General features: G+C 37.4%; 2 protein-coding genes across 2 annotated transcripts; both read right to left on the minus strand.

Moving 5' to 3' along the window:
- Positions 1–7,128: 7,128 nt before the first annotated feature.
- LOC123657146 lies at positions 7,129–10,713 on the minus strand. Its single transcript, XM_045592724.1, has 2 exons — positions 8,205–10,713; positions 7,129–7,526 (listed from the first exon to the last, which is right to left on the minus strand). The coding sequence occupies exons 1-2, from the start codon at positions 10,711–10,713 to the stop codon at positions 7,129–7,131; spliced, it is 2,907 nt and encodes a 968-aa protein (XP_045448680.1).
- A 373-nt stretch (positions 10,714–11,086) lies between these two features.
- LOC123657147 (pre-mRNA-splicing factor cwc22-like) lies at positions 11,087–11,545 on the minus strand. The gene has a single exon (XM_045592725.1). The coding sequence runs from the start codon at positions 11,543–11,545 to the stop codon at positions 11,087–11,089; it is 459 nt and encodes a 152-aa protein (XP_045448681.1).
- Between the last annotated feature and the right edge of the window lie 12,523 nt (positions 11,546–24,068).

A 24,068-nucleotide genomic window follows, 5' to 3' on the forward strand; every position in this document is an offset into this window, starting at 1 on the left:
ACAGAAAAAAAATCCATAAAGTATTTTTCGAAAAAAATCTACTTTTACCAATATTTAAGATTCGAATTTACGATTTTAATATAACTCGAGCCGCCCACAGCTTAGTTAATAAGGCTTCCATATCTATCATAAGCTAAGTTCTATTTTATAGCGGCGTCTTGTCGCAACTTCATAAAGTGAACTCGGACACAATCCCAGCGTGATCCTCTCGTGACCTCGAGTCTTGACATTTAACTAGATGAGACAGGCTAATACCGAAATTTATTAAAGAAGGTATGTTTTTACTCGTGAGTTGAATACGGTTTTATCCTCCTCTACATGAATAATCTATACATATAATAAAATGGTAGGAAAGTCAAAACTGTAAATTGAATATTTTTTAAAAGAATACTTGGGGTGTGATCTAAAATCGATACCGAAGCCAAAAATATAGTTTTTAGAATTTTTGTCTGTTTGTCTGTATGTATTTTCGGGATAAACTCAAAAAGTACTGCATGGATTTACTTCAAATTTGGCACGAATATTATTAAGAAGTCGGGTCAACATATAGGCTACAAATTATCACGCTATCACCTACGGAGAACGAGCAATGAACCTTTATTTCTTCAACGCATTCTGTAACAACGTGTAATCTAACGACGCATATTTGAATGTTGTTGTTATTATGTTAATAACCATGTTATAAGCTAGCTTCACACTATAAATAAAGACATTCTGTAGTATATTTAGTATCAGCATTGCACCCGTGCGAAGCCGGGGCGGGTCGCTAGTAACATAATAACTATTATGTGCTTCACAAATGTAGAGTCAAGGCGTTTCTGCTTATGTATTGTGTGTTTCCAGACCCCGGAGATTTTTTTCTGGGTGCCGATGACTATGTAGAGTTTATTTATTTATTGGGCCTGGTAGATAAAATATATAAATTTATCATGAGATAACATATCTGCTGGATCCGCAGTGGAACAGTGTGGTGGATTAAGCTCCAATTCTTCTCCTATATCTAGGAGGAGCCCTATGCCCAGCAGTGTGATGTTACAGCCTGAAGCAATCAATCAATTTTAAAATCGTCATGCACGGGGATCAAACCACGACTATCAACATCATCTATTCCAACCAATTTGATATTGTAGATTTTTTTCAAATACAAAGTCAACATTAATAAAGTAAACATTATGTATTATTATGTACAGAAATATTTACAATTATATCGGTTAACAAATCAAAGGACATTAATATTTGATTTTCAATTTCAGCTATGTTTGGTTTATTTGTGACAGTCAATATTGTAAATTGTGGTTTCATTCGCATTGCAAACAGATGTCCGAAATGAGATGGTCGAGCGTTTGCGCTAGTTTACAAATATGATTAATTTAAAACGTTATCAAACCTTAACTAAACTCCACATACACACCGAGAATACAAAAATACGTTAAAAAACATATCATACTTTAACTTTAAATATGTAATAAATAATAATAATAATATATTCTTTATTGTACACCAAAATATGAACAAACAGTAGTAATTACAAAAATAAAAGATGTACAAAGGCGATATATCTTATCGCTGAAGAGCGATTTCTTCCAGATAACCTTTGGGCACAGGACATGATATAGTAGTGACGGATAGGAAGTGTACAATATTCTTAAGGATGAATAAAAATAGTGTATGATAGATTCATTAATTCATACAAATACACATATAAGTACAAATATCCATACATAAATAATCAAAATAGTATTAAATATACGTGTACAAATGTAAAATATATATTGATAATATAAAATATGCATGTTAAAATTCTGAATATTATTATATGTTAAGGGACATATAGTACTTCTTTAGACGTTGCTTAAAACATGTATATAATTATTAATCAAATATTAACATAATTCAGAATATTTTTTAAGTTTAGTTTATACGACAACGCGTTGGCGCACCGGTCACAGCACTGGTTTGTGGCTGTATCTCTGGCGGTGGCGAGTTCGATCCCCACACACATGACAAACATTTGTATTGTCCATACAGATATTTGCCGTGATCTGGGTGTTTGTGCAGTCCTTGTGTCTCCCCACCGTGCCTTAAAGAGCACATTAAACCGTAGGTCCCGTTTGTTACTATGTACAACTGATAGTGATCTTTACTCATACTCGTAGTTTGGAATATATCCGCCAACCCGCATTGGAGCAGCGTGGTGGATTAAGCTCTGATACATCTCCTACATGAGGAAAGAGGTCTATGCCCACTAGTGGGATATTACAGGCTTAAGCGTAAACGTAAGTTTATACGTATAACGTAATAACTACACGTTACTATCGGATATATGTATATTTGTGTAAAAAAATGATCTATTTTATTTATTTTCTAAGGTACTAAAAAGCTTTGATAACATGGTTATTACAATTTTCCATGGAGAAAATAAAGTATTTATTTGGATTTCGTAAAGATTGATAATATTTACAAAGAGGAGCTAAAATAATGTTTAATCATTATATTACAGCAATTTGCGGACTTTTGTGGTTCACCGTTGTGCGCTAGACCTACTAGAATTTTCGCTATTCAACACGCTTCATGTCACGGTCGTATAAAAAACAGTCTTCACTTAGGTCATCTCAAGCCATTTTTAGATAATTTCAGTAATACGAAATATACTCCTATTTTACGGTAAAGAATTTCGTATGTACTTAATATTCAATCAAAAAAAATTAACATGCTTCTAAAATTTATTACTTATTATAAAAGTTATTCACTTCCAATAATACAGGAAAATAGTTAACAGATATTTAGGCATAAAAATTACATAGACTACTAGATACTATATTTATTTATTTTTAATCAATTCCTAACCGGGTCTAAGAATAAATGTTAAAATAATTTATGTAAAAACGAAACGTACTTTCATACAAAATATTTATGATTTTAATATGTAATTTTCCTTCAATTTCAATAATGCTGAAATACTTATTTAAGTGTGCACGACCAAAAGCTTACGGAAGAAGTTTCAAGCTTTCTAATTCCAGAAATGATGACTTTAATTAAAATTTCGTCCCCTATTTCACCCATTTACGGTTACAGTTTCCACAAAAGCTATATATAAAACGTTTTAACTCATTTTCAATCAGTAGTCCAGAACTAGAATCTGATGATTTCAGCTTTAAAAATAACGAACTTTCAATTAATACTTTCAAACTTTATTTTACTCTTTTAGAGGTAAATTCACTACCAATACTGAGACACACACATTTATTTATTTTTAATTAGTAGTTTAAATACTAAGTCTAAGTCTCGTGTTTCTAATTTGAACAAATAACGGACAACTCTTAGAAGTATAATTTTCCAAAATCTATTCTCAATGAACGTCTAATAACTTTAAAATTGTATTGTTTGTAGCACAAGAAAATTAAGGAATTCCATACAAAATTGCGAGAGCCCTAAGACCACCTCAATCCTGCTCTGTCACAGACTCGTGCTTAGCGGACATTTACGAAAATTTTAAACTTCCTCTGGGTCAACTTTCAAATTATTAGCACAAAAATTTAGGGATTTTTATAAAATCTTTCGAGAGTCCTTAGACTTTTTCAATGTAACTTTTTTATAAAATCTGATCATAGAAAATGTTTCCTAATTGTTAACTATCATCCTGCCAAATTTCAAGCTTGTAGCATAAAAAAATAAAGGACTTTCATGCAAACTTGTGAGAGCCCTTAGATCCCTTTAATGTAGCCCTATCGAAAACTCTGTTCTTAAAAGTCGTCTATTAACTATAAACCTCCCAAAATATCTACAACTAACTTCCATTACAAAATTCTTTAGTAAGCACCTTATTAAAGAATTTCGATAAAAAGAAATCTGATATACGAAAACGAATATATTTTATATATCAAAGTTTTAATGAAGAGTTTACAAGTATTACATAAGAACCGAGACACGATGATTGATCTTCATAACAACAGATATACATAACATGAACATTGTAATGTATAGGATTTAGCACTTATGCAAAACAGGAATACAATTAACATTCATTAGATAACATGGTATGTTATGCTTAATCTAAAATGTAATTCCGCATTTGCAAATATTACAATCGTTGTTCTTGTATTACACACGATTTGACGAGAAATTGTTGAGTTAATTAAATGAAAATAATTAACAGGTTGTATAGTTGAAAATATATATTTTTAAATGTATAAGTTAAATTTTGACTGGATTTTTGATGATTTTTTAATCGAAAGCTTGTGCGTGTCATGTCCCATTTAAATTAATTTGAGATTTAACAAGTACTTTTTGAGTTTTATCTTATAATGCGTATTTATTTATTACTACTAGAACTATTTATTATACTAGTACTATTTAACTTACTTGCTAATTTCATTTTTGTGCGAACTTTTAGTGTCCAGCAGTGGACTGTAATAGGCTGAACTGTATATTAAACAATATTATTTTTTAAATACTGTTTTATTAAACAATATTTTTTTGTACTTATATCAAATATCACCATTTTAGATGAACACAATGTTGTGCTTCATTTGAGTTTGTCGTATTATTCTAACTTCATTCAAATTGTAAAGCAAACAGCGCTGAACTCTGTCGAAAAATAACATGAATTCGATCATATACAAAGAAGAGAAATAAAGTTAAAAATTTCATTTTACAAACATTTTTTTTAATATTTTTATATTACAGCATAACAATGTTATATGATAGTAAACGACTCACACTCAACGGCATTTACTAGCATTCACTAATATATTGGGGGTCAAGAAAGCCACCAATGCACAAGCACAAACGCTCAGACCCCGTAACGTCAACTCGTAAACCACATATATACAAATATATTTGTTACGGCGTATTTATCATGAGTCTTTATATCATTATTAATCATTCACTATTAAGTGGTGCTTGAAAGTTAGCACTACACTAACGTGTATTAAAGTTATGACTTTATGCTTCAAGTATTGTACTCATTGAATAGTCTCAGTTTCAAAAAATCTTATTAAACGTTTGTACAACTTTTTTCCAGTCTTGTAATTTACAGACATCAAAAGTAAGACTTATTACGAAAATTCATTTTCAAAATTAGAGGGTTTCATTATATTCATCATCATCATCATCATCTTATTAGCCTACCGAGTCCACAGATAGTCACAGGCCTCTACAATTTTGCGCCAAAAATGGCGTGAACTCGTGTTTTGCCCATAGTCACCACGCTAGGCAAGCGGGTTGGTGACCGCAGGCTGGCTTTGTCGCATCGAAGACGCTGCTGCCCGTCTTCAGCCATTATATTAGCTATGTAAATAATTTTGTTACATAAAATAAAGGTTAACGCATATAAAAAGTATGCAAACTATGTACTTTGTGTATGAAGTTAGTTAATGATAACATTTATAAAAACAATCCACGTATTATTTTCTTTCGTTGAATTTCGCTCACTATAATGAAACAACCTTTTCGGATTTTACCTTTAATAGGTCAGTCCTCCCGTGACTATGGTTGCTGTAGAGTATCCGAAACGTGAGGCATCTAAAAAACTTAATAATAGGCGTTAAATCCAAAAAAAAATCTTTCATTATAATCTAAGTAGTTGTTTCAATATTATCTGCGAATTTTAAATATTTGGTTAATTTAGTGCAATGAAAAATGTATTAACATAAATTATATATTATAACAATGCAAAATAATCAGCCTTTACTACAATAATTGTTGCTCACAGAATTCATAAATCAAAGCATAATATCGAAAAAAATAACACATTCGGTTTGAAAATCGCCATCTTGGAATATATTCACGTTTCGTATTGACATTCAGAGGAAATTTATATTACAACGAGCTGCCGTAACCACGAATTTGTGGCCGTTGTTATGACATTTTCAAGGTTTAATACATATTTAATAAGAAGTTCACTTATTATTTATTATAACGTCGTAATTTACATAAGGAAAAGTTTAATTAACTAGCTGGCCCTGCAAACGTTGTTTTGCCTTATTTGTTATTAACCCCCTTAATCCCTTCTCCCTTTATAGCTTAGGGGTAAAAAAATAGATGTGGCCGATTCTCAGACCTACCCAATTTGCACACAAAATTTCATAAAAATCTGTTCAGCCGTTTTAGAGGAGTATGTTAACTAATATTGTGACACGAGAATTTTATACATAAGATGTGCTGCTAAGCACAATGCTCGAGAACAAAAATGGATTCAACTATTATTGAAATAAAACTTCTTAACGCTCGTTTGACTTGGTGAGTAAGCTGGTGAATGCGTGACGAGGGCGTTACGAAAAGTGTGACTGAGCGAGGCGAACGAAAATTGAGAGGGAGATATAAGTTAGTGAAGATGTAAAGAAAGAGAGAGTTACGTTTGTAAGTTTTACTTCAGTCGTGTAGTAGACCACAACAAAAAAAAAAAAAAAAAATTAAATGTCAAATACTTTGTAGAGGATTTTTATGTAATAAAAAATTAAGAAAATCGCGCAGAAAAATGAAAAGTTAAAAAAAAAAACGCAACTTCAACTTCACACGTTGTGTTACGTCCGACCTGGAGTATATTGAAAACGAGTGGAAGCGTGATCTCAGGTACGAACGGGACGAACAATTGTCTGCAGTACGCAGAGCTAACACTCAATGTCTTAAATAAAAATCCTACCTTAGTTTCACTGAATACTGTTCGGTGAAGCCTCGCCAGGTATAACTTAATTAACATCAAACTATAATTGGCCAATCATTACGTCTAATGCTAATCAATTATACTTAACTGAAGTGGCGGGCTGAAGCAGGAACCAGCAATCAAAATGGCCGTTGTTCGGCGTAGTTCCCTCACGTTTTTCACAATAATTCAACAAGGAATACAATTTGCTATTAACAATTAAATTACTTCAAACAACAAAGGATGGTTCGATCAACAAAAGGCGATAATTTTTCGCGAGAACGAACAAGTACAAACAAAAGCGTAACTTTTATACGGAGACCGGAAAAACGATGCAAATTTTTAAAATCAAAAGGTGACGAAAGACAGCTCATAGATAAAAACCATTTCGTAAACTATACTAACTGTCATAGATAATATAATAGTTTAGTGTTGCTACATTTGGTTCATAACATCTACCCGCCTCGGCCAGGACTACCTGGCCGCTAGTCAATTGGCAGTCGTGACAAGGTTGATACCGCTCTCTTCAAAACAGAACCGTCCACCCGAACCTCAGCAAAACGGGGCACTCCATCTGCTCCAAAGACGAGGTTAAGAATGCGCCCTCTGCGCCAACACAGTGGCGGTGAGTTAGCGTCCTTAACCAGAACGAGGTCACCAACATGCGGTGGATCAGTCTTGTCAGTCCACTTAACGCGCTGCTGGAGAATATGCAAATATTCCAAATTCCAACGTTTCCAAAAGCTCTGAGTGAGTTGTTGGATCAATTCAAACCGCGAGAGACGATTGAGTTTCACATCAACATAGGGGTATTCCGGCAGGGCGTTCAGCGGCCGTCCAATCAAAAAATGGCCCGGTGTGAGGGCTTCCAAATCGTTAGGGTCTGAAGAGATCGGGCACAACGGGCGTGAATTCAACATGGCTTCAATTTTGCAAAACACAGTTGCGAGCTCCTCAAATGTTAATACGGACTCGCCAATTACTCGTCGCAAATGTGTTTTGGCAACCTTTACAACACTTTCAAAAATTCCTCCCCAGTGGGGGCATGACGCGGGACTGAACTTCCAAGTTATTCTGCGACTAGCTAGTCTAGACGCAATCTCAGTCTCATTAGACGCCAAAAATTCATATATCTCTTTTAAATAGTTATTTGTGCCTTTGAAGTTGGTGCCGCAATCCGACCGAATCAAGGACGGTAGTCCTCGTCGTGACACGAATCTATCTAACGTCGCAACAAAGGCCTCTGTCGAGAGGGCTGAGACTAGTTCTAAGTGTACCGCCTTGGTGGACAGGCAAACAAAGACGCACAGGTAGGACTTGACCGTTTTACTGTTCCTGAGGGTCGAGGTCTTAACCGAAAAGGGACCTGCAAAGTCCGTCCCAACTCCAGCAAAGGGCCTTGTCTCTGTGACCCGATCCGACGGCAGGTCACCCATGATAGGCTGCATGGTAGAGGCCTTGAGTCTATAACAAGACATGCAGCGAAAGACCACACTACGGATCGTCCTTCGGGCCGATAAAATCCAAAATTCTCGTTGTAAAATGGCCAATAAGGCATTACAGCCGGCGTGGGAGTTCTTGATGTGACGATCAGTCACCAACAAACTCACTAAGTGGCCACTTTTGGGCAACAGGAGGGGATGACGAGCTCCATACGGGAGGTTTGCGTTCCTTAGACGCCCTCCGACTCGCAAAAGACCCGCACTGTCCAAAAAGGGGTTCAGTTTGCAAATGGCTCCAGACAGCTTATATTTGCCTTTTCTCAAAATATCAATCTCATTTTCAAAGTTCTCTTCTTGCACAGAACGAACCCAATGAAGAAGAGCATCCTGGAGCTCTTGTGGCGATAAGAACGCCTCCAAGCATTTGTTCTGTGGGTGTCTACAATTTCTGGTGAAGCGCTTGATCCAAGCGGTGACCCCCAGTAATTTGTCTAATGAGCTGTAGCGATTCATTAGGAAATCTGGGTCGAACGGATGGTCCCGCCGTTCAATCGCAAGGGTTCGCAACCCAGGCAATGTGACAGTATCCAAGGCCGGTGTTCGCGGCCAATTAGATTCTGACCTGGTCAACCACTCAGGTCCCCACCACAGGGAGTGCTCAACCAAAAAGGGGGCCATACATCCCCGTGATGCGCAATCAGCAGGGTTGACTTCGCCAGGCACATGCCTCCAGATTAACGGGGTTTCCGATTTCTGGATCTGAGAGACCCGATTTGCAACAAACACCTCTAAGGTGTGGACTGACGTCTTCAGCCAACATAGGACAATTTGACTGTCAGTCCATGCATAGACTGTCTCAATATTAACTGACGGGCACAAGGTGGACATGACGTGATTCAAGAGGCGAGCAAGAAGGGCCGCCCCTGACAACTCTAGCTTGGGAATTGTCAAGGTAGTTCGAAGAGGCGCGACCTTGCTCTTCGCCATGACCAATGACACCTTCACTTGACCATCCATGGTCACGGTGCGCAAATATACGGCTGCTGCGTACCCACGTTCCGAAGCGTCCGAAAACCCATGAAGGGACGCTGTATGCTTCCCTGGTGGAAGCATAGCACGGGGCAACGATATCATATTGATAGCAGGCAATGAGGAAGCAAACAGGAGCCAGTCCTTCAAAATAGCTTCGCGGAGTGGCTCGTCCCATCCAAGACCTGCAGTCCAAAGTCTCTGCAGGAAGCATTTGGCCCAGAATATGACTGGGCATATCCAACCATTGGGATCAAACGTTCTCGCGACAGTCGACAGAACCAGCCGTTTCGTCCAAGTGCGAGGCGAATCCAAATCGACGTTGAACGTGAAGATGTCCTGGACTGGTCTGTACTGTATTCCAAGGACTGTCATCATGGTAGGATTGTCACGGTTCTCAAATAGGTGAGGATCCTGCTGGTGGTCATCAGGTAGCCCATCCAAGAGCGCAGGTAAGTTGGAGATCCATTTACGCAATTCATATCCTGCGGAGGCTAGGATGCCAATCAATTCGTCACGCAAAAGGAGAGCCTCTCTCTCCGTGGACGCACCAGTGCATATGTCATCAACATATAGGTCCTCCTTCAAAATGGCGGCTGCGCGAGGAAACGACATACGCTCTCGATCTGCGAGCTCCCAAAGCGAACGTATGGCCAAAAAGGGGCTAGACCGCAGCCCGTATGTGTTCGTGTTGAGTTCGTAGACAAGTATGGGATCTTGCGGGTTTTCCCGCCACAATATCAGCTGGTATCGACGATCATCAGGGTGGATTACCGTTTGCCTGAACATCATCTTGATGTCAGCTACGAAAACGAATTGGTGACGCCGAAACCGCGTGATGACGTCACAAAGGTCCTTAAGCAATTTGGGACCAGAATGAAGACACTGGTTCAAGGACACTCCCGATGTGGTCTGCGCAGAACCATCAACTACTGTGCGCAGCTTGCCACTTGACGGCTTTATCACAGCATGATGCGGGAGGAAAAAATGCTCCGTCGAGCGCCAGTCAAGTTTTGACACAGACATGTGTCCCAAATTCTCATACTCCCGCATGAAGTCAATGTACTTCTGTTTAAGTAGCGGGTCCCTGCTCATGCGGCGCTCCATTGCCAATAAACGCTTCTCTGCAGTAGGCCGCGAGTCGCCAAGGGGCGGTCGTACGGCAAGAAATGGCAATCTTGTCATGATCCGGCCAGAACGAAGATAACTGGTGTTGCTCTTGTAGAACCGTTCACACTCCTCGTGTTCCGGATCAGAGCGGGGTGCTTGTGGTGGCTCTTCCACTTCCCAAAATCTCTGCACGGCGTCAGAGAGGGCGGAGCCCACCATCAAAGCCGTTCCAGGTTCAGCAGGAGGGGGAGCCCTCAATACAGGCCCCATCAATGCGAACCCAAATATGGTCCGGAGGGCTACTAAGCCACCTGGCTGCAAAACACGATCCTTACCGAGTAATATTTTGCCCAGTACATCGCCGCCAAGCAACAAATCGACCGTGCCAGGTAGGTCGAATTTAGGGTCAGCCAAGTCCAAATCGGCGGTCAATTTTACCGCATCCGCAGACAACCGAACTTGCGGGTGACTGCCCAAGATGTTCTCCATCACAATGGCCGACGATCTCAGCGTCGGGCGTGGAGAATTTGAGGGCGAGAACTCAAACGAAACGTGGCCCTCAACCGTGGTTACAGGGGCGTTCCCGACACCTCTTATTACATCTGAATACTTTTTAATATTCAGGCCAGTCTGCCCCACCAACCAAGACGAGGCTATGCACCCTTGTGAGCCTGTGTCCAATATTGCTCGGACTACAACCGAGGCGCCCGTCCGTCCCCAGACCCGGACATAGGCCGTGGGCAAGAGGACGGTCTCAAAAGGGGGTGGTGCATAGCGGGGGCAGACGCCAACATCCTAATGTTGGCGTGACGGCGATCTATCGCCGCTGTCCCGGGACGGCACGTCAAAACGAGGGAGTGGTTTAAACTCGATGGCGACTGCCACGAGCCATAGTCGGCGGTTCGTAGCGCCGGGAGCGTCCGTACTGAGGGTTGCGCGGCTCCAAACGGGGACGCTCCGCCAGAGGGGGGGACGGCAATCGTACCGGACGTGCGTCACGGTAATCGTGGTAAATGACTGGAGGTGACCGTGATTGGTCACGAGGGTGCGGTGAGGGCGAACGGGGCACAAAGGTGCGGGATTGAACCCGAGGCCCCCTTCCATACCCGCCCGTGGGGCTGCGCGCCGAATCATGTCGGCGATCCACAGCAGCACAATCTGCGTGGCGGGGGGGAGGTGAGCCGGACTCCAAATTGCGGGACTGAGCCCGGTGTCCGCTCTCATACCCGCCCGAAGGCGACCCCGGGTGGTCGCGGCGGCCATTTGCGTTGGCGCACAGCACCTTTAAATGTTGCCCTCCACAAACAGGACACGGGTGCATTTCGGGGCAAGCGCGCTGAAAGTGGTCCCCCAGGCAGGAGAAACACCAGCCTCGGGCCTTAGCAATCCGCCTACGAGAGGCCACATGCAACGCTACAAAGTCCGGGCACTGCATCGTTCGGTGCCCCCGGGACTTACAGAACCGGCAGACCGAGGGACGCAATGCAAGCAATGCGTCCCTCGGTCATATAAATGCATTGCAAATGCAAAGCGGGGGGACGCCCTTCCCTTTGGCGCCATTTGAGCAGTGCGCCGTTTGTTGGTGGGTCCGGAGCTTGATAGTCCCACCGGCGCATCCATAACGTCGCCCATGCGACACTCATTCTCCAGGAACGCCAACAATTGCTCATAACTAGGGAGAGGAGATGCCTCATCCCTAGTGTGCGCCTGTTCAAAACGTGCTCTCAGGGACACTGGCAACCGCTTGAGCATAATACGCACCAACCAGTATGACGACTGGTCAACCGGCAGGCCCAAGCGGCTAAGAGCATTGGTAGCTGCAACGAGGGGGTTAAGCATCTTGGTCCTCAACTGGGCGGTATTACTCACGACAGGAATGTCCATTATCTGGTCGATATGAGCATCGGCCAGACAGCGCTGGTTTTGGTAGCGCTTGGTGAGTAATGACCGCGCGACCGCATAGCTCCCTTCACAAATCGGGAGGTGCTGCACCAATTCTCTTGCCTCTCCATCCAGCACTGAGAGCAGGTAGGCCAGCTTTTGGGACAGGCTCAAATCCTCCCTAGAGTCCACAAGGCTTTCGAACAGGCCGATGAAACCCATCCACGCGTCGAGTCGACCATCGAAATGGGGGAGATCCAGGTTAGGCAGTCGGGTTAAAAGGCCCACGGGAGTCTTCAAAGAGGCCCTTGTAGGCGGTACTCCGGCGCGCGAGGCTAAGATCTCCCGGGCGCGTTGGGAGATTTCATCGGCGAGGCCCAAAATTTGGACGTAGTCCTCGTGGACTTGCTCCCGTCGCTCCTTCGGAAGCGACTCCATTGGCACATCGTCAAGGTGTAGAAGGAGGCGCTGGTACAGAGTCTTGACCTGTTCAAGTCGAGCCGGGCATTTCTCGTACCTGTCTATTAAGGCCTCCGTGCGGTCTTCCCTATTCACCAAGGCGACCGCTGAACTGAACCATCTCAGTTGAGCTGTGATTCCTGAACAAGATTCACGGACCATGGTGACCGCGGTCGAAGTCATCTTCAAAGGCACAGATATAACAACAGTAACAACAAACAATAATCAAATTAATTCCAATGAAACAACTGCTATCACTGAATTGAAATCAAGTATCAAATCTTAAATAACTTCAGTAATAATACAAGAAAAAATTAAAACTAAGTTTTTTAATCTAATATTTCAACAAACTAGATTCAAAGCAATAACACAATTTACTCAACAAATTAATGAATTTACTGATAAATACCCATTTAAACAGCTATTTCTAATCTTATACTAACAAACAAGAGTATTTATAAGAAATTAACCTTCAATAAAGCATAAGACAACAGCTGTTATTAACTCAAATCCAAATATTAGACCTTAAGTATCTAAATATAATATTTTAATAAAGAAAGAATTAAACAAATTGTGACCTAACTTATTCATACAATATAATAAACTGAGCAACAATAAGTTAACCACGCTCTGCTACCAAAACTTGTTACGTCCGACCTGGAGTATATTGAAAACGAGTGGAAGCGTGATCTCAGGTACGAACGGGACGAACAATTGTCTGCAGTACGCAGAGCTAACACTCAATGTCTTAAATAAAAATCCTACCTTAGTTTCACTGAATACTGTTCGGTGAAGCCTCGCCAGGTATAACTTAATTAACATCAAACTATAATTGGCCAATCATTACGTCTAATGCTAATCAATTATACTTAACTGAAGTGGCGGGCTGAAGCAGGAACCAGCAATCAAAATGGCCGTTGTTCGGCGTAGTTCCCTCACGTTTTTCACAATAATTCAACAAGGAATACAAGGAATACAATTTGCTATTAACAATTAAATTACTTCAAACAACAAAGGATGGTTCAATCAACAAAAGGCGATAATTTTTCGCGAGAACGAACAAGTACAAACAAAAGCGTAACTTTTATACGGAGACCGGAAAAACGATGCAAATTTTTAAAATCAAAAGGTGACGAAAGACAGCTCATAGATAAAAACCATTTCGTAAACTATACTAACTGTCATAGATAATATAATAGTTTAGTGTTGCTACATTTGGTTCATAACACGTTGGATATCGGACATGACAACGTTATTAGATAAGTCAAAATATAAAGTCATGTAACATGATTCAAAATAAAACGGCAAATACAACACTGGCGGTCACGAGATCGTTCGTAGAGATGGATAGTTGGAGTAGCCAAAGCTTTTATTCGATATAGGTGTATGCCCTCGTAGATTTTTCCACCATCGTTGCAGAGCGCGTTAAGCAGACGATCCAAATTGCTATCATAGACGCCTGATACTAATTCCCTACATCTCGTGAAAAAAGAAGCCTTCCCTCAGTAGGGGGACATTATAGGCTGATTCAGTCAGTTAATCACTAGAAAAAAAATTAAGCTTACCCTAAAATAAAACAAATAATCTTGTAAACGATACCGCCGCGTTGGCTCAACGGTCACAGCCATGGATTGTACCTGTTATACTGACGCTTGCGGGTTCGATCTCTGCACATGACAAACATTTGTATTGGCCATACAGTTGTTAACCGTGGTCTGGCTGTTTGTGCAGTCCTTGTGAGTCTCCCCACCGTGCCTCGGAGAGCACATTAAGCCTTCGGTCCCGGTTGTTACCATGTACACCTGATAGCGATTGTTACTCATAGTAGGGAATATATCCGCCAACCTGTATTGCAGCAGCGTGATAGATTAAGCTCTGATTCTTCTCCTAGATGAGAGAAGAGGCCTATGCCCAGTTGTGGGATATTACAGGCTGAAGCAGAATCTTGTAAACTTAAATGTTACTATCTCATTACTCAAAATATAAAAGATGTTTATCTCAAAGAGCGTACAAAAACCAGAATTACCTACCTGAACGACGTGTAACTCTAGCCAAGTTTCGCCTTTCTCTAAACCAACAAACAATAACGTACTTGCAGCTCTTTCCAGTCTATCACTTTTCGCATACTTAGAACTAAAGTTTCTACTTTGAAGGAATAAGTTAGCTCGAGCGCGGCATTTCCTTGCTAATTAACGAGCAACTAGCTCCAAGTCTGCATTGTTGGGCGCATCTCGGTTTGTCGCAGGGTTGTCCCGTTTTAGTTCATTACTTAGACAATATTAAATAATCGTCTTGCAAAATTCTGTCGTTCCATTGACGAAGTGTCAATCTTTTTTTTACTACACACAACAACAAGCGGGTAGTGGTAAGCCGAGACCATAGTCTATGGACGCAAGCCCAGTTATGACCTACTCTCCTGTTTTATTGTGGGGAAATCCTCATGGACTTTCCACTTGCCGTAGAGGGAGATTTATGTCAGACTCTTATTGACTAGTGTGATTATGGGTACGCTTTCGCATTCGTCCACAGTCCTACCTGCTATCGAGATTGAACTATGACCGTATGACCTACCCCTACCCTAGGGTCTGCCTCCACAGAAACTCTGACCACCTTACTCACCACAGAAACACAATAACATTTAAGAGCTGTTTTATTTGGTAGTTACCTTTTGAAGATTGAGGATCTTCACCAGTCAGACGTTTGTAAATTTTGACGAAGATATTTTTTGACGTGGCCCAACTCAGTAACAACAATCTATATGAAGTTCTCGTCGATTAAAACATTTAAAATATATTTCACGTGGGCGCTTCACAGATTGGACGAAGATTAATTGTCAGTTGAGTTTAAATTAATAGTTATTATTTAAAAAAAAAATATTTATCAGTGGTATTAAAAATTCTAATGAAATAAGTCAGTCAACACACACAAAACCTAGAAATGCATAGTTTCTGGCTGTATATAGATATATAAATAAAGATAATAAAACAAAAGTTTGTAAAAGTTTTCAAATACATTTTCTTTTACAGCTGGGGTGGCAAACAAGCATTCATCCTATATGATGGTGACCAGTCACCATAACCTATGGATGCATAGTAAGCACATTGTCTACCGTACACCTAACCTTCCGCAGAAGTTCTGGCCAACTTACTCACCACAAAAATTCAACACCATAATATAACAATAACCATATAAGGAATAATAGTATAAAAAACACACACGTTTATAAATAAACCAGGCTAAAAAGGAATAATCTTATCAAATTAGTATATTGCCATCAGTCCTCGATAAGTCTACTAAGTTTAAATTAAACCTGAACGTTTGAAGTGGGTCAAAATGAAGTCCAAAAGAGTTGGTTACAAACATACAAACATACAGGTGAAGCTAATAAAAAGCGCGTAAAAAGAATATTTGATTCTGTTTTGGCAACCCTATACGGTTGTGAAATTAACTGGGAACTTACTTAAGCATGGTCGGAGATCCTCATTGACGGAAAATGTGCAAAATTATTTTACCGGAATAATTGAATGTCATTGTAACATAAAGGCAAAGTTTTTGGTACCACACGTGATTGTGTTTTAAAAGATCTGAGTAATTAGAATCGAATTAAAATCATTTGATAGCTATTGAAACATCTACATCCTAAGAAAGTTGGCGTATTTTTTGCCCAGAGAATGGGAATAATAATTCAACTGGAAACGCTGCCAGCATTCGTGACACCATTCCACGCGGATATGATTTATACCGTAACATATGTATACATTGAGTTCTTAAGCTATTATTTGTAAATATGCATAATATTGTAAAATCTAGAAAGGAAGAAAGAAGTTATTTCTTTCTTTCTTTTGTAAAATCTCGAAAAAAAAAATTTGAATAATAAAAAAAAATCAATTAAATATGCTTTTTTAGGGTAGATCAAAAATTTTCTCGATCAATCATAATAATATCATCAAATTCGATACGCCCAGTAAAAGTTATAAATTACATAAAAAATACAGTCGAATAGATAACATCTTACTTTTTGAAGTTGGTTAGACATTAATTATTTTAAATGTTTTCTGTCGATTTCAATACATTTTATAGCCATTGATACCTCCCACTTATTAGTCTTTGCACATTTCCATGTTTAATATATTTTAATTAAAAATATTAATCACTAAAATGTTTATAGTTAACCTTAAAATATATCCTGATTTATTATAAATATATAACCAGAGGCCTATCAATTTTATATTCATTTAATTTCAACCTAAGTAATAATTTCGGTGTATGGTGTATCGTTTTGAAACAAACTTCCTAAATATATCCAACTTAGCCCTTCAAAAAGAAGCTGACACATAACCTCCTATGTATATGTATAAAGTATGTATATGTAGCGTGTGTGTATATGTATATATTTAATTAGCTTTTCATTTCATTTCATCAAGAATCTGTATATTATTTACATTACTGCACTGTCTTAGCCTGTATTGCAACATTAGTTCTCACTATCACAGGTTGGCTGGAAGAGATCTTTTCTAGAGATAATTCCATCGTTGCTAACTAAATTTGTATATTAATAACTGTACAAAAATTTTAAGTGCAAAAAAGAATATTATTAATTTCTACAAAAAGAACTGCATTTAATATTGGCATTTTGTAACTTGATGGTAAGTGGTTAACCCCGACCGTTCCTAGAAGCTCTGGTAAGCTTACTCACCACGGGAGCACAACACAACTTGATAGCAATGTTATTTAGCTGCTATCTTCTGTAATGTCGAGGTGATTCCCCGGACGAGTTGTTCCAGATTTGAGCAGGACATGTCCAACTGTACCCTATGTCAAGAAAACTACGGTCTACCAATTTATATCTAAATATTGCCTCATTGATAGCACTTATTATTATATACCCATCCACAAACAAGACATAATTTGAAGAAAAAATAAGACAAGAAAATTATAAAACGAAAAAAAAGGTATTAAATTAAATACAATATAATATTAAATTAAATTAAATATAATATTAATAATTATAAAAATAATATTACTTATTCATGCAAAAATAAATTAGATGACTCTATAATATAGAGTTTAAAAGTAAATCTATTAAAGTCAAGTAAGTCAAGTAAGTCTATTAAAAATATCTTCCTCAAAAGCGAACACGATATTTTTTATATATTTAATCTTTAAATAAATAGCAATTACTGCAGTCGTAACATTAAGTAGGCAAGCACTTCAACCAAGCGTCCGAGGTATATCCATTTTAATTAAATGAAAGATTATTGCTCGTCATTTTGCCTCGAAAGTAGAGCAGCTTAAATTAATACACAAAAAAAAAATACGTAGATTGGAGTTGCTTAAAAATAAATTAAGCTGAATTATCTATATAGGTTATCTATATAGGCTATTTAACTGAGGTAGGGTACAGCAGGAATTTCCCGCTCAAAATCTGGAGCAGCCCGACTGGGGTAGTACCTCGATGTATAGGAGAGAATGAGATAGTATACGTTACTGCTCAAAAGGCGTAAGCGACGCGTTTTGCATGGCGCTTACGATCTTTATCACGAGACGAGAGTAGGAACAAACCGCAATGCAACCTACCTACTTCTTTCGGACGACTTTTTAGTATTCATTATACATTTTTAGTATTCATTATAGGACAAAATAGAAATAAAAAAATTTGGACAATGTTCTCTGGCAAGATGTACTCGTATTATTTTTTTTTTATTTCTTTTTTCATTTTTTTTATATATTATTACATTTTTCTACATATTATATTTTATCATACTCCTCAACATCTTACTATAAAAAAACGTAAGGACAAAAAATTTACTTTGAACGTCAACAAGGCTATTGTTTTCCGTGGTACACTTTTGTGGCACCCTTCGTAGTCCGCTTAACCTTTTCCCCAAATACGTGCCCATTCGATAAACGGCTTATAATATACTTTCTGGTCCTTTGTGGGAAATCTATGATTGTCAGCTTCTTTATTGATGCCGTTTCAATTCGAAACTACACAATGATAACATTATTCTGGCTATGTAACTAGATATTATTTATATTTTGTCTCTTAAATATAAATTGATCCTGCAAACGTTGTTCTGACATATATGTTATTAACCCCCTTGACCCTTCCCCCTTTATAACGTAGGCGTATGAAAAATAGATGTTAGTCGATTCTAAGACCGATACGCACACAAAATTTCATAAAAATCGATCCAGTCATTTCGGAGAGTATTTTAACTAACATTGTTACACGAGAATTTTATATATAACATTAGTCTTCATTTTGAATCTATATATATAAAAATGAATGTTTCTTTGTATGTCCTATATAGAATCTAAAGATGCATTTGATTATGTCAAAATCTTCAGCAAAGTTTTGTACATGCCAACAAAGGTTTCTGAGTTGGTACGACCAAAAAAAAAAATTAAAAAAAGCGTAGCAACGCGCGCATGTTACAGCTAGTAATTTATAAGTAAAAGTAATATTCGTAACAATTCACATCAAATGTAGTTTAAAAATCGCTAAACAGTGTTCTTTGCTAGATAACAAATGCTACTTTGTAAACAGTTTCAAAGTAAACAAGCGGAGTCCAGTGACAATAAGACATTACCTACGTTATGGAGGTCCCTGTATAAACATCTTTATCTCAAAAGAAATCGAACCGCAGTCGAAAATTTCCGAAAAACAGTTACTTAAGTTTTTATAAATAGTTTTAAAACTAAAAAAACGTAATTAACGATGTTACTTTGATCTCCACCTGGTTTTAGATTCAAGCGAAATCTATCTTTTAAATATTAATGAACTTAACCCCATTTTCATGTACATTTTCATCATAGTTTGAAAAGCCATTTTAAACTGCTCGCTTATGTATAACTAAGTGAAGTGTTAATATATAAATAGGCGAATGAAATAAGGTTTAATATATATAATTAAGATTTAAAATTCTTTCATACTTTACTAATTGCAAATGTTTTCATACAAAAAATACTGGGCATTTTTGTGTATAATATTATAGTTAAATATTACATACTAGCTGTGCCCGCGACTTCATCCGCGTAACGTTTAACAATATAGTTATTGTTCAGTTCGCAGAGTTGTAAAATAAAATAAAAATCTAAAATAAAATTAGCCTAAGTTAGTCTTATTACAACAGCTATCTGCTAGTGCCGTCCCGTCAAAATCGGTGGAGCCGTTTCAGAGATTAGCCGGAACAAATAGACAGATAGACAGAAAGACAAAAATTGTAATAAATGTTTTTTTAGTACAAGCATTAAGTAAAAAGCGGTATTTTAATATTACAAACAGACACTCCAATTTTATTTTTTTGTATAGATTTACTAAATATTATTGATAAAGATTTAGTAATATCATACTTATTTATATAATTACTAGCGACCCACCCCGGCTTCACACGGGTGCAATGCTGATACTAAATACACTACAGAATATTTTTATTTATAGAATGAAGCTAGCATGGTTATTAACATAATAACAACATTCAAATATGCGTCGTTAGATTACACATTGTTATAGAATGCGTTGAAGAAATAAAGGTTCACTGCTCGTTCCCCGTAGGCGATAGCGTGATAATATGTATCCTATATGTTGACCCGACTTCTTAATAATATTTGTGTCAAATTTGAAGTAAATCCATGCAGTAGTTTTTGAGTTTATCCCGGACATACTACTTACTATAGACAAACAGCCAAAAGTTCTAAAAACTATATTTTTGGCTTCGGTGTCGATTGCAGATCACACCCCCAAGTATTCTTTTAAAAAAATATTCAATGTACAGTTTTGACTTTCCTACCATTTTATTATATATAAATAGATGCATACGTTTAATTGTATAGTACTAATTATTTTACTGTTTAAATGAAAAATAAAGAACTGTTACTAAGAAGCCAGTGACTCGTAACTTTGCTTTAAAGAAAACTACGGTAAGGAAAGGTCGTCTAACTTCAATTTAACACGTCTAAGTGAACTCGTCTTTTAAGGACAGTCTTAAGTAAAATAATTAACAAAACCATTACACTTGTACTGTTGGACGTTAGTACAGAACGAAACTTAGAACAATATTTATTAGGATTATGTGTCATTAAAACAATTGTGAGAGTATGGTACCAATGGTACGGTATCGTGAGTCAAGAAGGCTGGCAGTATTTTGAGCCTAAGAAATTATTTTAAAAGTGTTAATAATTTCTTCTTGTATATGTTTTAATACTTTTAACCGATCTGCATGTCGTTTATAGAATCGTAAAATATGCGTTTGAACATGTTATGATCTTCAGCAAAGTGTTGTGCTGCCCACAAAGGTTTCTGAGTTGATACGACCAAAAAAAAAAAAGCGTAAAGACTTTTTATTTCATATTCAGATAAATTTTATTGTTTACATATAATATCATATATTTCGTAGTTTAGCTCTGAAAACGTAAAAGTAAGATGCAAATAACCCCCGGCAGTAAGACGTGAAGCGGTAAGTTTGCTGAATACCAAAGTTGTGGCACCTCTGGGCCATGCGAGTGAGTGTGACTGTAATACATTGTGAAGTCGGAAAGAGCTACAGACGCTGCTACCATTATAGCATACGTGATTTTATTCTTGTAGATTTTTATTTCATAGCTATATAAAAGCCCGTAGCATCTGATTAATGCATTTGTAACCGACTAAAAAAGGAGGAGGTTCACAATTCTACTGTATTTTTTTATATAATCAAAAGGTGGTGCTTGCTATGTGGCCCCATATAAATTTGATCGAGATTTGACTAGTGCTTTGTGAGTTATTTCTAATAAGGCACATTTACTTGACAATTTTTTCGCCTACCTCTATTGGTGCATGTAATTGAAATAGTTTTTTTTTTCGTTTGCAAGGAAACAATTATTATGACAACAGTGCCATATAGGTATGTACTGTCATAGATTTGTCTATATTTAGTAAAAAGAATATAATAATCTCCGAGCGCCATCTTTAGGATCTGTGACTAGTGTGTAGTTGCTGACACAGCGCCCTCTTGCTTTCGCTCCCGGTTGCTTGCGCACTGTCGTGTATGATGTTTGTATCTCCGATAAATAAAATAAATAAATAAATATCTACACAATACACACACGGTCGTCTGTCCCTAAAGTAAGCAACTTAATGCTTGTGTTATAGGTAACAGCCGACTGGTATAGCTACATTTTTTTTTGATAAACATACTTAAAAATAATACATATATAAATATATAAATAAATATATACATTACGCCTCTCACTCAGGGTGGGAATCGAACCCACAACCCCCGGAGCAGAAAGGAGGGTCACTACAAACTGCACCAACGGACTAGCTAACGATAAATCTACTTTGGTATCAGTAGAAACAGTTTTTTTAAAGTTACGGCTGAGTTTCTGTTTGATTCTCCTCAGCAGAATATACATTGAAAACAATTAGTTTATTAAAAACAAATATAGTTTTAATTTATATAATAACGATTAAAAATGCTCTTTAATAAATCGTTTTCTAATAACGCCATCTATCGCCGATAGATGTCGTTATTTATTTCGTTTATTTTTGATATGAAATTAATCTTTGTCTTAGACTAGTAAGCCTTTTCGCACCTATTTAGACAGTCGATCTGAAGAAGTAAACTCCAGGTCGAGCGTCGGAGCTGACACACACTTTTTTTTTAATAAATATAATATAAATCATTTGTTTATAAAATCATTTATGACTTTTTTATTTGAGAAATTATCATTTTCGATACTGGCAATCCTATTAATATTATAAACGCGAAAGTTTGTATGTATGGATGTGTGGCTGTTTATTCCTCTTTCACGTAAAAACTACCAAATAGATTTTATTGAAAGTTTATAATAATATAGCTTATACATTAGAGTAATACAAAGGCTATAATTTTTAAAGATAGTGTGTAAATTTTCCAAAATATAACGATGATTGTCAAGTAAGTCGGAAAATAATCTGATATCTGCGAGCTATTCTGGCGTACACTGCAAAAACTGTAGAGTTTACATGCGTATATCTATCTTTTATGAGTAAGCCATTATCGCAAAAATAGTGAACCATAAATATAATAAAAATTGATAATATATTTCTAATGCTCATTTGGTCTTAACAAATTGATTTTTATGTCACAGAACTAATTTTGATGAATTTTGATGTTATTGAGAAAATAATCAGGTACTCTAAGTACTTACTAATCCCGCGCAGACGTAGTCGTGGGTAGCAGCTAGTGATTACATAAATAATGAATATCTTTAACATAGACACATATCCTAAGAGAAGCAAATCAATGGTTGCTTTATGTTTTTTTTTTTATATATAGGTACAACTAGGTCGGCAAATAAGCGTACGGCTCACTTGATAATAAGCAATTACCGTAGCTTATAGACGCCTGCAAAGACGATTCCACCCAGGAGTTCTGGTCACCTTACTTACCAACAGCAACGCAACATTGCTTGAAAGCAGTATTACTTAGATAGCTAAATATATATATATGATCTTTTGTAAAGTCAAGGTACTTCCCTAGTCGGGCTGCTCCATATTTGAGCAGGAAATTTCCTGCTTAGCCCTATCTCAGCAAAACCCGATGGATATATCTATATTTATTCGCATTAAGGTAATAAGCATGTTCATAACAGGATATTTTTTTAATAGAAACGAATTTAAAATTAGCTTTTAATTATTTAATATTACATTAGACTTGGTTTGGAAGGAAATTTGATGGTTCAAATTCTCAGTAGAAGAATGTGAAAAAAAAATATTGTCAAAAAATCGTAAATACGAGTAGTATTATTTGAAGGTGACCACTTTCGAAACCTCACGCTATAATAATAATAATAAAGGTTTGCGAAGAATCAATCCTACGATATTAATTTAATTTTATATCAAATTAATAAAATTGTTATGTAAGTTTGTAAAATTAAATGTTTGCATCGAAGCGTTTCTAGTTTTGTTTGTATTGTGAGTGCTTCCGGATACCCGAACAGAATTTCATTCTACTGGGGATCGTTGAGTGTAATCGCTCATTTATATATACAAACACTCCAGTTAACCCTTAATTGATTAAATGTTAATTTTATTTGTAATAAAGTGTAAATTGTTCTGGTGTAGTAGTGCGTCAAGACTCATAAGAAACTGTGGTGGCGGGTTTAATACGTTTCCGATGTAAGAAGAACTAACAGCCAGACTGGAAATATATATTTGTATAAACACAAATATCCACTCCGAGCGGGAATGTAACCCGCGACCGTCGATGTTTAGGCGCCGCCGTCACGGCATACGCACAATTATAGCAGAGCGGTCGTCAAAGAATAGAATACTAAATTTTGAAATGATAAAATTTCAATGACATTAAAATAAACTATATAACAATAAAGTTTCAAAAACATAGAATAAAACAGTTTGAACTGAATACAGACTGAAACTTTATATTTCAATAAAATTATCCTCAAATATATTGTTCCGTCATCGTACTTTTTTAACCGACTTCAAAAAAAGGAGGAGCTTACTCATTTCGACCGTATAT

This window comes from Melitaea cinxia, chromosome 10, assembly GCF_905220565.1.
Source record: "Melitaea cinxia chromosome 10, ilMelCinx1.1, whole genome shotgun sequence".
NCBI classification, from domain to species: Eukaryota; Metazoa; Arthropoda; class Insecta; order Lepidoptera; family Nymphalidae; genus Melitaea; species Melitaea cinxia.

Excerpts from the sequence above, each read along its gene's own strand:
- LOC123657146 (XM_045592724.1), bottom strand. The coding sequence starts at position 10,713 with ATGGAGAACATCTTGGGCAGTCACCCGCAAGTTCGGTTGTCTGCGGAT. Across the intron at positions 7,527-8,204 it reads CAAGAACTCCCACGCCGGCT|ACCCTAACGATTTGGAAGCC; the intron begins GTAATGCCTTAT and ends CGATCTCTTCAG.
- LOC123657147 (XM_045592725.1), bottom strand. The coding sequence starts at position 11,545 with ATGCACCCGTGTCCTGTTTGTGGAGGGCAACATTTAAAGGTGCTGTGC.